Here is a 13,256-nt window from a genome sequence, read left to right on the forward strand (position 1 = left end):
AAATTACAAGAAAAATTCTTATCTGAAATGGATTTTTTTAAATTATATTATGTTTTTATATAAATTGAAAAATGTTTGAGAAAAATTTCTCATAATTGAAACTTGAATGAAAAATTACTAAATTTGTAATAAATGTGAGTAATTTATTAAAGTATATTTTTGCGGTAAAGTTGTTGTTTTTTTTTTGTTAGTTTGATGCGATTGGTTGTGTGCATTGATGAGTATCAATCGAAGGATAACTTTGTTTTGCTTTCAGTTTAATTAAGTATCTTTTTTTGTTTGTTGGTGTTTTGATGATTTGGTCAACATAAGTATGCGTTAAGTAACCGTGTGTATGGTAGTGTATTCTGCAGAGCAATCGACTTAATCAATTTATACATATAACATATATAGTGGAGGCAGTGAGTGCGAGCGAGAGTGTGTGGAGAGTGTCGATGCACACACAGAACACAATATATAAAACGAGAGACTGGGAATCCGGGGGCTCCAGAATTGAGCGTTCAGTTTTGAAGAGAGACGCGCGTTGCGAGCAGCTCACCACATTCAGTTTGTAAAACCGACGTCGTCCAGAAAGGATCACATAACAGCGATGTCCGTGGAAGGAGACCAGCACGTCCAGACACCGGAAGGAGAGGATGAGGATGTAAGTGGAGGCGACGCGAGAAACGACTTAATTGGAGGAGGCCTTGAACGCGAACGTTTCAAGTTCTGCGTTTTGCGGCCAATATTTTGCATTCGATCGAATATTTTGAATATTCATTTTGAATTTCGCGAGAGGAGAGCGCGCGCGCCTTTTTTTTTATTTTTTATTTTGACGCGTCGCGCGTCATTGATGACACTGATGGTTTGAGGGGTGGCCGATTTTGTTTTTCCCTACGTTTTTTTTTTCAAACCCCGCAGGCGATGGGAGCTGGTTCGACGAAGGAGACCCTTGGACTGACGCCAGCTGAAAAGAGGATCCTGAAGAGCACCTGGAACAGCGTCAGGAAGGATCTCGGAAAAAACGGCATAGCCTTGTTCACAATGTACGTAGACGCGCGTCTCTCCTTCAGCGGTAGCGCATCAGCTTAACCCATCCATCCTCTTCAGATTCTTAAGGGATTACCCGAACCACGCCGTCTATTTTAAGCACTTTAAGGACACGACGCAGGAAGGATTGAAGATTGATCCGATCGTGAAGATCCACGGCATCCGGGTGCTTCGCGAAGTTTCGTTGATCGTTGATAACTTGGAAAACCCGGAGACGGTGCTGCTGATGCTCAGGCAGAACGCGCAGAAGCATAAGGTGCACAAGATCAGCAGGAAGGCGTACGAAGTAAGATTGCATTATTGTTTATTAACATTGTTCTTCTATTCCACTTCTCTTTTGCAGGATTTATCGTTGTCTTTCGTTAAGATGGTCGAGAACCATATGGGTGAGGAAAAGGTGAGCGCGGAGGCGAGAGCCACATGGACCAAGGCCCTGAAGATCATCTTCACAGTTATCGTGGACTTGAGCCGAGAGGGTAGGTGTAGCTGTTCACGTGGCGAGGTGAAGGCCATTGAACCGAAACGCAACAGTTCCTCTTAATACCTTTTTTCCTGTACATATAATTACAATTAAAACGAAAACTGTGCTGTTATCGCGTCATCTTTATTTCATGCAATTATTTTCTTGTGCTTGCAGAAACTTAAACGCTATGGCAACAATCCCCTCGGCTAGAGCATCTTTACAGCACCCTCGATTTTAAGTTCATATAAACTTCTCTCTTACACACTATTATTATATTGTATTTTTATGATTATATTTAACTCTCTGTGCATAACATATCATTAATTTTTTTTTAAATATTAAATATACTAGAACGTAACTGTGATTGTACTTTTCCTTATGCATTCCCCTCTTGCAGACGCCAAATTTTGACGTTTGTCAGTGTATAGTTTTATGTTTTTTTGGGATGACCGCAGTTGTTTGTTTCTTGGGGATTCACGTGAGTTTTGGCTACTTGGAGATTTCGTAGATTAGCGAATCAATCGGTCTTCCAGTTTTTTCCTTCAATTTTAGCTACTGTCGATATTAATTTAGCGCAATTCCAATACTTGGCCGATCACCTGACTTCGATCGAGTGCAGGAAGTTGGTGGCTTCTCTGCACTTCGATTCGTTCGAATTGCCTGGTGCTCTGGATAAAGCTGGTGAGGCTTTTTTTTTGATAATGGATTGTGGATAAAGATGTTTGTTTTCGTTAAGAGAGAAGCGTTTCGAAGGATGTCCGCTGTTTGGAAAGCCTTCTGCATTGGAATTCGGAGGCGGGCGGTGGTCGGTCGGAGACTCACGAGCTGGTCGCGAGGCGTTTGAGGCAATTGGATCGGGATGATCTTGGTGAGTGGCTGACGAAGACCTCGTACGAGGCCATCGGGCACGACTTCGACAGGGAGAGCAAGGAGGCGTTCAAACCTTACCAGCCGATAGTTCTGCCGGAACTGAAATTGAATGGGACAACGGCAGGAATCCGTCGTAATGCGACCGGAAGCGGTGGAACAACACTGGCGATAGACAGATTCGCTCACAGACGAATTGCCAAGTATTTATGGGAATTGTTCAATTTATTTAACACTCATTATGTGACGACATCTGCAGGCAGGATTTCGTTCCCACTATAGCCACGGACATAGCCACGGATCCCACGGAATGGACCATATTCGATACGATCTCCTGGACGCTCGTGGTGATGATGTTCCTGTTCATCATCGGAGTCATGGTGTATCTCACGATAACATCACCATGCTGCAAGCATCACGGTTGGAACAAGTAATACTCTTTTTGTAAATTGCAAACTCTTTATATTTATTAACAAATTCTTACAATTTCAGTTTGTTTTCGAAGAACCAGAGGTATAAGAGATACGAATGCCTGCAATGCGAGGAGGACGATTATTACGATAGAACGACGCGCAGATCGACGGACACGCGCTCCACGCCAGTTTGTCCAAGAACTGGAGGAACATGTCCTATGCACTCAAGACCCAAGAGATCGCAACAGCAGTCCTATGGACGGAGGCAATCTTCGCAAAACGATCCAACCAACAACTACGCTAATCAAATATCGCCATACCATCAGCAAATCTGTCCTCCCTGTAAGAAGAAATCAACACAAACTGATAATAAACCATTCAATCAATTATCGTCTTATCAACAAATCCCGCCTTGTCCCCCATGCCAGCATCACGCGAAGAGGCAAAACACTGAATCGCGATCGTCCGACGATGGGGCTGCAATTACACCAATGCCCGTAGAAATGTCAGAGAGTTCGGATACCGAATACGAGGAAGCCTGCTGTCCGAACATTTGTCCAGCCATGCAGCTGATGGGATGTGACATGCCTAATAAGCATATTCCTCTTCCTCCACCCGGTATAAAACCAGAGAACAACAACAATAGTACATTGAACAATAACAATGTTGATAAGAAGTGTACGCCTTGTCCGATTGTAAGATCACCAAAGTCGGATGCTTATTCAGCCGCTATGAGAACCATAGACATCCATCAGAAAATCGCCATACCGATGGGACCAGTCCCCAGTTGATAATTGATAACATACACTTTATGATCTAAATAATAAATGGAAATAAAAGGAAACTTATAGCTCAAACAGGACTTTAAACGTACAACAAACCAGCGACATCCGTTTACCTATTATTTCAGCGTTAAGATTCATTATTTGTAACTTTTGTGCATTCCTTTTTTTTAACTAATAAAATACAATTTCAAGTTTAAACCAATTTTAAATCTCGTTATCAATGCCATCTATGATCTGGAAGCTTGTGGTGATTTGTATCAGCTGTTATGTGAAAGCAGTGTGTGTATGTATGCATTGTGTTTCCATTATTCCTACAACCTGTAGCCGGCGAGAATTGCCGTTTTGTATTGTAACAATTACATTATTAATAATATTTCGTACAACGACCGGTTCCTTCTTAACCCTACCACAATTCCAATGTTTGCTCGCGCGCAAAGTCCGTAAGTTGAATGTGCAAAGTCGAGCGGAGTTACTCGAAATCCATTCATCGTGTATTACCTACTGAAAACAATAAGGATGCATACCGCATTTGTAACAATCAACAAAGTGCCCACAAAGGTGACCACCTGGGGTAAATGGGTTGAGGAGAGCTTCGACAGTGAAAAGGAGAAGGATCTGATCATCTGCATTCCGGGCAATCCTGGTTTCACCCAATTCTATTATAGATTCCTGGAGACTTTACACCAGCAATTGGGTTGGCCCATTTGGATTGTGAGCCATGCCGGACATGAACGCCCAGAGAATGAAAACCTATACAACATTCCTAATATCAAGGAGAACAAGGATCTGTACAACTTGAGTGGCCAAATTAAGCATAAGGTAAAATAAATTAAAAAAAAAATATCATTTTTTTTTTGTTAGTTTCTATAAATTTGTTACTTTTTATTGCAGATGGAGTTCTTTGAAAAGATGGTTCCTGGAGATGTAAGGCTGCATTTGATTGGACATTCGGTTGGTACATACATCATCACTGAGCTGATGAAGAATCCTTCAATATCGTCGCGAGTTGTTAAAAACTATATGCTGTTTCCTACTCTCGAAGACATCGCTCTCACACCGAACGGCCGTTTCTATACAAGCATCGTCCATCACATAGTACCGATAATTCTGTTCCTCACCTGCATATTCCAGATGTTACCAATATTCCTTCAGCACTTCTTGGTCGGTATATATACGTGGGTGGTGGGAGCCGAAGACTTCCAGATACCTAACATATGCAACCTGATTCACCCCAGGGTTCTGCACAAAATATTCTTCATGGCATCAGACGAAATGGTGACGCTGAAGGAGAGGAACACGGATGTCATCAAGCAGCATATCAAGAAGTACAAGTTCTACTTCGGTGGTAACGATAATTGGGCGCCGGTCAGCTACTGCAAGAAACTGCAAGACGATATACCGGATGTGGATGCGGAAGTCTGCAAGATGCGTTTTCCTCACGCATTTGTGCTGACTTCGTCCATCCCAGCTGCGGTTATGGTCGCCCAGTGGATGCGCCAGAAAAATTAATTTATTTTATACTGTGATTAATTGCATGTTCCTTCAATTATTATTTTATTACGGTTCTTACTATTATTAACATCACATTGTGTGATTATTGCATGCGGGATATCGTTAAACGGCTTTCAATCTAGTCTAAACAAAGAAGAAAACTTATCCAGCTTTTTTTTAGAGGTACGTCGGGATGAGAGATACAGGGAAAACGGTGACACCATTTAGATGACACCGAATGTAGCAAGTTTTAAATGTTTTTTATGGTCCAAATATGATATTTAAGTGTTTTTACTGTTGTGTAAATATATGTATGTACAAAACAAAAAATTTCTCTTTGTGCAGCTAAATAAAATGATACGTAACTAAATTACATTTTCTTATTACTGCTCTTGATTACCTAATGGTATGTATCTACTTACTTTTCCACTCTACATAATTTATCGATACGTAACATACGTATAAACCACTTTTTGTTACAACTATCAAAGTACGAATGATGTTTAGACGCAGTTTTATTGCTTCGTAAGTAGTTTTACACTAATGCTGTTTTATTGTAGCTTAGCAATTGCGTTTTAACATTCAAATATATTACGAGGTTATCACTTAGACTTTGACCTAAGCCTAGTAGAAAACACAATTTCTTTACATTACACAATATTTTGAATATTAGGGATTTGTTTTCAATTAAGTGCAATATTTAGCAAAAATCCAATTTTATCTTAACATTTTTGAGTCATCTGTTTACGGTTTATAATAATAACGAAAATATTCAGCGAAAACAATTAATATTTTCTTTGATAAATATGTTTACAGAATTTAATTATATTTTATAATTAATGTAATCAAATATTGTTTGTGATTATTTAAAGACATAACTTTATAAAGTTTATCTCATAGTAAACATTGATGAAACATCGATTTTCTAATTATTATGATATTACAATCATAGCAGAAACTACAATTTATTGAAAATATAGTTCAAATATGTCCTATTTTAAACAATCTGTTGTTTATTTTATTCCTTAATTTCCTTTTTAAAATTTCAAATCTACTTTTTTAATTAAGGCTAATACTTTGAAGATATTTCAAATCATTCATAATTTTATATTACTTGTTAAACGCACAAATAGATTGAAAGTACATTAATTGAAACATATTTTTAAAAATTGTTAATAATAATTATTAAGAAAGTAATTTAAAAAAATCATAATTAGTACAAAGCACCAAATGGTCAACTATAATCTTGACAAGAGTATAGGCAACCAAACTTACACCAACATGGATGCGCCATCTCTAATATACTTAAAACAATGTATAGTTCACAATAATTAGCGCTGTTCCAATTATTATTATTTTTTAATTATAGCCTTCATTGAAAATTAAAATTAACCAGACAATTCATTATGAAATTAAGCGATTGTTTATATTTATTGTAAATTCATTAATTGCTTCTTAATTGAGTTATGCTAGTTTGAAAGTTGTCAGTTTTCGACATCTGTGGTTTTCAAAACAAATTTTGTAATTATATTTTGAAATTTGAATCTTCTTTTATTAATTTCTGCATTAATTAATTGTTTAATTCAAGCGTTTAGTAATTTTATTGTTAATCAAATATTGTAATTGTAGAAAATGAAATTTTCAGTTTACTTTTCACTAGTTTTAATTAGTTTAAATGTGAAATATTTTTTATTGTTACTAATTCTTTAATTAATTAATTAATAATACTATTGAAACACATGTAATAAAACTAATTAAATTATTGATTCTTTACATAAATGAATCAAAGTGTGCGTGAGGATGTTAAAGAAATGAGACGAATTAAAACAATATTTTATTATTTAATATTATCACATAGGTGAATACATAGGAATGTATATACATAACAAACAACGGAACAAAAATAAAGAACGGGTTTCCTCTCATATTCGCATTCGCATCCATCGTAAATCCTACATCGTCAAAATATACGTTTCCAGAGAATGTTCATTCGGTTAGTTCACTTTTTTTTTTAAAATATTATTTTCATCTTGTTTTCGCTTTTGTTTTCAAACTTTGAACAATTGAGTAACGAGAATATAGAAATAAAAAATATAGAAATCATTTCAAACGAAATACAGTGCAAATTACTTGTCTACAGGAACCTAATTTGAGGAAAACCAATCGAACGAAACTACCGCACTTCCATTCAAAGAAACAAATGTTCATCATCACTAGAATTAATATTTGATATAAACTTAAGGTCGTCTCTTAATAAGTATTTCTTTTTTTTTTGGGTTTGTTACTTTAATTTATATATTTTTTTTTTTTGGGGAAATTGATAAGGCTTCTTCTTGTGTGTATCTCTTAGGGTTGGGTAGTGTTTTTCTTTTATTATTTATTATATTTTTGTTGTTGTTGTTTTTGAAATTACTTATTTCATCTTCGTTTTGTTTGGGTTTTTCAATCGTCCGAACAACAGTACCTGCAACATCTCCTGCACAAGCAGACGCACAAACAGCACAAACTGATTAGAATTGATAACAATCCTAGGCCGACGTAGATCCAGTTGATCTCTATTGTCGGCTCGCCTTTGCACCGTTCTTCCGATTCATCGCTCAGATCGAGGTTGCCGTTGCTCGGACCACCGGTAACATTCGGACAATTGACGACACCGTTGCAGACGAGACGCGCTGGTATGCAGAGACCTGCCTCGCCGGGACACTGGAACTCGCACTCTTCTCCATCGGCGGCGACTCCACCTTCGGTCAGTCTGGATGTCATCAAGCTTCCATCCGTGTTCCTCGGTAGATGGAAGAGTTCCGTCCAGGCGATCTTGAAGGCAGCTCTCGTCGGAGACGTCCTTCCGATGAACTGGATGGTGACACCAGGCTCTGAACCATCCGGACTTAACTCTGCAGCTGAGAGGATGGGAAGTTCTTTGCTCAGAGACACGTTCTCCCCGCAAACGCTCAGATAGGGCTCGCTGCGTCCCTTAACGAATATGTCAACAATCCCATCGTCGCAGTGCTTCGACGCAAACTTGATCCTATCGAAGTGCAGCCACAGATCCCTCTCCCTGTTTACTTTAATTTCCCAGATGCACCTAATCGACTTCGGAGGCTCCACGTAACCGATTGCTTCGTAATAGGGATAGTGAATTTCCCCATCTGTAGTGGGTTGGATAATCGGAGGACCGCACAGAGGACCATGGACGAACTCGTAGGTCGCCTCGAACAGCGGAGATCCGTGCTTGAAGTAGCTGAGAGCCGCGTGGGCGCTGTCTATGATCAACTGAAGATTCAACTGTTCCCCGCGCGACACCACCGTGGTTGATCCAGTGTGCTTGTTGCACAAGCAAGTGACTTCACCGCTTTGCACGGCCTTCGAGAGAGTCGTAGCTGGATGCGAAGAATTCACTCCAGGTGGAAGAGGTTCCCAAATCACGAGTTTATCCACCCTGTCTTCGACGCAGTTCGTGCACATCCCCGGGTTGTAAGGATGGTCCTGAAATTAACATTTTCTCGCATCAGCATCAAGCAGAAACATTAAAAACAATCAATTACTTTGAAATGAATATTCGTCACAATCAGAATGACCCTAGCGAACAATCGCCTATCCGTGACGAATCTGTACAAGCACTGAACATCATCCCCGGAAGGCGCCTGCTTGTAAACCAAAGTATTCAGCGGAGATCTCAACCATCCTTTGGTCGACTTCCAAGAGGCGAACACCTCGTCGCACGTCCTCCCCGGCACCGGTTCACCCAATTTCGTGTTGTTGAAGAAGTCGTAGTGGGCCCAATAGTACAGAGATGATCTACGGATTAATTCTGATTACTAACAAACTATCAATTCTCGAGCGTCTCGAGCAACTAACCCGCTGTAGCTTCCGGTTTTGCTTTCGAATCGTACGAAGAGAGAATTACCGGTGGACACGAAGTCGTGCTTCTCCATCGCTTTCGAGAACGTGTCGCAGAATGTCTTGATTATTCGAGAATCGTCCGGCCACGAGGCGTCGTACAGGGTGAGGGATTCCCCGCAATCGCCGTCGATCGGTTGGATCGGGGATTCTATGCGGTTTATCCGGAAACTAAACACAGAATTAGTGCATGCAAAGTTAGCCGCATTCGTGTAATCTCCAACCGAACGTTTTAAACCCAACTCATTTCGTCTTGTCATCATCATTATCACACAAAAATTACATCTGTTCTCTACTATCATAATGGATAAGTTAATTATAATTATTAATATAATTTTTAGAACAACTCGAATAAAGAAAATGTAATTTGTCATCTTTTGATACAACTGCTGTTACATAATTTACACGTTAAGGACGGCGCTTTTCGGGTTGTCTGCCCCCAGAAATTTTTTCGTGGACGCCTATGGACTGAGTGAAAAGTCAAATATCTTACGTCAATTACAACCTTTTAAATTTTTCTTATACATTTTTTAATGATATTGAAGCAATTTATAACAATTGTGGGAAAAATATTGAAATTTTCATTCAATTCTACTTGAATGAAAATTTCAAATATGCTTCGCAAATTAATTTGTGAAGTATGCTCAAGAATTATTAAAATATGTATAAGAAATGTATTGGCGTTTGAAGTTTGTAATTGACTTAAGATATTTGAGGTCATTCATTATAAGCAATATTTATTATAAGCAACAAAACTATTATTTATAATTAATGACACACCGGTGGGTCATGCCGTCGTCAATGTGTTAATAACCGACTTACGACATTTTTTCTATTACTTTCACGTCTTCATAATTTATTTAATTACTCGATAAAAACACATGATAACTAGATCAATCAAAATGGATATTTTAGATAAATCTATAATCTTTCCAATGAGCATATTTTTAGATTTGTGTTATGCACTGTTCTTTTGTTATAAGCTGTCAAAATTAATGCGTGCTGGAAATAAAGTGTCTTCCACCATTTATTTAATTATTCGATGAACACGTATGCAAATGAAATCGTTTAAAATGCAAATTAAAGATATAACCATGACCTGTCCAATGAGCGTACTCTTAGATAGGTGGCATGAACCATAACAAACAAAAACGCAATTACGTTTTTAATATTTTAATTGATCAATTTAGATATGAAAATGTAATTATAAGTTTAAGTTCATGAATATTCTATAAGCAAACAACAATCAATTTTTGTTTTCATGGTAAAACTGTTCAATCTTTCAGGTGATTGATTCGGAAATGAAATTGCAGTAATTATAGAAAAAATAAATAAATGTCCATGAATAAGCAAACGGCAATCAAATCAAGAACGAGGTTTGCGATGTCTGCACTAAAAGTTTACAGAAAAAAAAATCAATTGCAATTGACTGTAAACACATGATAACACGATCAATCAAAATGAATATTTCAGATAAATCTATAACCTTTCCAATGAGCATATTTTTAGATTCGTGGTATGCACTGTTCTTTTGTTATAAGCTGTCAAAATTAATGATTAAAATGCGTGCTGGAAATAAAGTGTCTTCCACTTTTTATTTAATTATTCGATGAACACGTATGCAAATGAAATCATTTAAAATGCAAATTAAAGATATAACCATGACCTTTCCAATGAGCGTATTTTTTAGATTTGTGGTATGTACTGTTCTTTTGTTATAAGCTGTCAAAATTAATGATTAAAATGCGTGCTGGAAATAAAGTGTCTTCCACCATTTATTTAATTATTCGATGAAGACGTGTGCAAATGAAATCGTTTAAAATGCAAATTAAAGATATAACCATGACCTGTCCAATGAGCGTACTCTCAGATATGTGGCATGAACCATAACAAACAAAAAGGCAATTACGTTTTTAATATTTTGATTGATCAATTTAGATATGAAAATGTAATTATAAGTTTAAGTTCATGAATATTCTATAAGCAAACAAAAATCAATTTTTGTTTTCATGGTAAAACTGTTCAATCTTTCAGGTGATCGATTCGGAAATGAAATTGCAGTAATTATAGAAAATAAATAAATAAATGTCCATGAATAAACAAACGGCAATCAAATCAAGAACGGTTTGCGATGTCTGCACTAAAAGTTTACAGAAAAAAAAATCAATTGTAATTGACTGTAAACATATGATAACACGATCAATCAAAATTGATATTTCAGATAAATCTATAACCTTTCCAATGAGCATATTTTTAGATTTATGGTATGCACTGTTCTTTTGTTATAAGCTGTCAAAATTAATGATTAAAATGCGTGCTGTTAATGAAGTGTCTTTCACCTTTTATTTAATTATTCGATGAACACGTATGCAAATGAAATCGTTTAAAATGCAAATTAAAGATATAACCATGACCTGTCCAATGAGCGTACTCTCAGATAGGTGGCATGAACCATAACAAACAAAAACGCAATTACGTTTTTAATATTTTGATTGATCAATTTAGATATGAAAATGTAATTATAAGTTTAAGTTCATGAATATTCTATAAGCAAACAACAATCAATTTTTGTTTTCATGGTAAAACTGTCCAATCTTTCATGTGATCGATTCGGAAATGAAATTGCAGTAATTATAGAAAAAATAAATAAATGTCCATGAATAAGCAAACGGCAATCAAATCAAGAACGAGGTTTGCGATGTCTGCACTAAAAGTTTACAGAAAAAAAAATCAATTGCAATTGACTGTAAACGATAAAAGCTCGATTTGATTTTATACGTACCGCACATTTGATTACCGTTTCAATTCAATTTATTCCATTTCGTATGTGGATATGATTGAAAAGTCAGCGGTGATTGAAAATATTTATATTTGTAGAATGTTTATTTTTGTTATTTGTTGGTGGTTTGAATCTGTTTTTTGTGTGGTTTTAATGAATGATTGATTACCTGGGAAAGTATAACCTGACGATTTCTCCTTCTTCGCCTTGCATTAGATAGGTGCAGCTCGTGTGTGGTGGATACCAATGTGCGACGGAGAGGAAGATTCCTTCGGAATCACCAGAAGCTCGAAGACTTTCCGAGGATAGAAGCCAATCGCATGTGCCGTTCCGGCTTCCCGCCGTATCGACGTGACCCGGCCAATTGCCGACGTTGAAGTGGAAGCCGGTGTTCAGTAAAGGACCTGTAAAGTTGAATTGTAATTGAAATGCAATTAAGTAAGTAAACAAATCAAGGAAATCAAACCTGCAGGTGATGAAACGAATTCGACGAAGAGATCTTGAGATGTACCAATGATCGAGTAGGGAAACTTGCCCATGCCGCAGAACGTCCCAATTACCGGACTGAACTCGTTCTTCCCGTCGTATATCTTGATGTAGTCGTAGGGGCAGTTCTCCTGGCCTGAAACAACGGGGACAGAATTTCTTTCTCAGAGGTGTACTTTGACCCTAAAACTTGTCAAAACTTTGGCAATTTAATTAACTCGATTGCTGCAGCCGCCGCCGCCTCCGCCTTCGGCTTTCCTCGCTGCGGGACGCACGTGGAAACGCGGAAATTAGAGCGTTGCGTTAATTAATTAAAGTTTTCCCTACAACCAAGAGCCATCGAAACTTACTACCGGTTGCGTTCTGTCTCTGCTCTTACTGCCGCTGCTCCAGCCATTTCTTTTTTTATTCAACTTTTTTTTTTAGTTCTTAACTTTTATATTTTTAACTTTACTTTCGCTACAGAGGCAGATTAATCTCATTTTTATTAAGATTTTCACGCACAGAAATATCTGCATAGTTTCATCTTCACATTAATTGAAGATACTTTTTAATTGGTAAAAAATATAGCTCCAAAAGAGGAGTTTCATAGCTCATTAATTATGAAAGAAAAGGTCAACATTTCTACCTTTACATTAATATAATAATCATTTTTTCTAAGCTACAATTTTTAAACAGTTTGATGAAAATAATCCTGAAAAAATGTACTTGAATTGTTAACAAATTTGGTATATTATGAACGCATATCTAATTACTGAACTAACTGAAGATTAGACATTAGTAATGTTATGTAATCTATAAACTCTTAAGTAACGTTAATTAATTCATTAGAATAATGGTATTTTGAGCAGAAGAAAAGTTGATTGATTTACATAATAATGCTAGAATCTTTGAACAGTTTGATGAAAATATTGCTTCAAAACTTTAAAAAATAAATTTTGATAAATGAAGTAAATTGTAATTTAATTGATATCAGATGAGTATATTATGAACGCATATCTAATTACTGAAGTAATTGAAGATTAGACATTAGTTATGTTATG

The 13,256-nt window shown here is 36.9% G+C and overlaps 4 protein-coding genes across 4 annotated transcripts; 3 read left to right on the forward strand and 1 right to left on the reverse strand.

Annotated features, from left to right (window-relative positions):
- Positions 1 to 460: 460 nt before the first annotated feature.
- On the forward strand, positions 461 to 1,823 carry LOC108565724 (globin-like). Its single transcript, XM_017925311.1, has 5 exons — positions 461 to 643; positions 901 to 1,025; positions 1,090 to 1,315; positions 1,373 to 1,505; positions 1,667 to 1,823. The coding sequence occupies exons 1-5, from the start codon at positions 590 to 592 to the stop codon at positions 1,672 to 1,674; spliced, it is 546 nt and encodes a 181-aa protein (XP_017780800.1). The 5' UTR covers positions 461 to 589; the 3' UTR covers positions 1,675 to 1,823.
- Positions 1,680 to 3,706, forward strand: LOC108565718. Its single transcript, XM_017925306.1, has 6 exons — positions 1,680 to 1,697; positions 1,890 to 1,908; positions 1,976 to 2,173; positions 2,229 to 2,562; positions 2,619 to 2,789; positions 2,852 to 3,706. The coding sequence occupies exons 1-6, from the start codon at positions 1,680 to 1,682 to the stop codon at positions 3,561 to 3,563; spliced, it is 1,452 nt and encodes a 483-aa protein (XP_017780795.1). The 3' UTR covers positions 3,564 to 3,706.
- Positions 3,707 to 3,831: 125 nt separating this feature from the next.
- On the forward strand, positions 3,832 to 5,090 carry LOC108565723 (lipid droplet-associated hydrolase). The gene is made up of 2 exons (XM_017925310.1): positions 3,832 to 4,376; positions 4,449 to 5,090. Exons 1-2 carry the CDS (start codon positions 4,074 to 4,076, stop codon positions 5,064 to 5,066), a joined length of 921 nt encoding a protein of 306 aa, XP_017780799.1. The 5' UTR covers positions 3,832 to 4,073; the 3' UTR covers positions 5,067 to 5,090.
- Positions 5,091 to 7,337: 2,247 nt separating this feature from the next.
- Positions 7,338 to 12,375, reverse strand: LOC108565725. Its single transcript, XM_017925312.1, has 5 exons — positions 12,194 to 12,375; positions 11,897 to 12,131; positions 8,907 to 9,119; positions 8,594 to 8,846; positions 7,338 to 8,534 (listed from the first exon to the last, which is right to left on the reverse strand). Exons 1-5 carry the CDS (start codon positions 12,264 to 12,266, stop codon positions 7,491 to 7,493), a joined length of 1,818 nt encoding a protein of 605 aa, XP_017780801.1. The 5' UTR covers positions 12,267 to 12,375; the 3' UTR covers positions 7,338 to 7,490.
- Between the last annotated feature and the right edge of the window lie 881 nt (positions 12,376 to 13,256).

The sequence above is a fragment of the Nicrophorus vespilloides genome, unplaced genomic scaffold (genome assembly GCF_001412225.1).
Source record: "Nicrophorus vespilloides isolate i.1.1-1 unplaced genomic scaffold, Nicve_v1.0, whole genome shotgun sequence".
In the NCBI taxonomy this organism is placed as follows: Eukaryota; Metazoa; Arthropoda; class Insecta; order Coleoptera; family Silphidae; genus Nicrophorus; species Nicrophorus vespilloides.

Bases quoted from the DNA above. Each gene is read 5' to 3' on its own strand.
- LOC108565718 (XM_017925306.1), top strand. The intron at 2,174-2,228 runs GTGAGGCTTTTT...GTTTTCGTTAAG, and splicing joins TGGTGCTCTGGATAAAGCTG to AGAGAAGCGTTTCGAAGGAT. The intron at 2,563-2,618 runs GTATTTATGGGA...CGACATCTGCAG, and splicing joins GCTCACAGACGAATTGCCAA to GCAGGATTTCGTTCCCACTA.
- LOC108565725 (XM_017925312.1), bottom strand. From the start codon at position 12,266: ATGGGCAAGTTTCCCTACTCGATCATTGGTACATCTCAAGATCTCTTC. The intron at 12,132-12,193 runs GTTTGATTTCCT...TCAACTTTACAG, and splicing joins ATTCGTTTCATCACCTGCAG to GTCCTTTACTGAACACCGGC. The intron at 8,535-8,593 runs GTAATTGATTGT...TGTTAATTTCAG, and splicing joins TGACGAATATTCATTTCAAA to GACCATCCTTACAACCCGGG.
- LOC108565723 (XM_017925310.1), top strand. From the start codon at position 4,074: ATGCATACCGCATTTGTAACAATCAACAAAGTGCCCACAAAGGTGACC. The intron at 4,377-4,448 runs GTAAAATAAATT...TTTTTATTGCAG, and splicing joins GTGGCCAAATTAAGCATAAG to ATGGAGTTCTTTGAAAAGAT.
- LOC108565724 (XM_017925311.1), top strand. From the start codon at position 590: ATGTCCGTGGAAGGAGACCAGCACGTCCAGACACCGGAAGGAGAGGAT. The intron at 644-900 runs GTAAGTGGAGGC...CAAACCCCGCAG, and splicing joins CGGAAGGAGAGGATGAGGAT to GCGATGGGAGCTGGTTCGAC. The intron at 1,026-1,089 runs GTACGTAGACGC...CATCCTCTTCAG, and splicing joins GGCATAGCCTTGTTCACAAT to ATTCTTAAGGGATTACCCGA.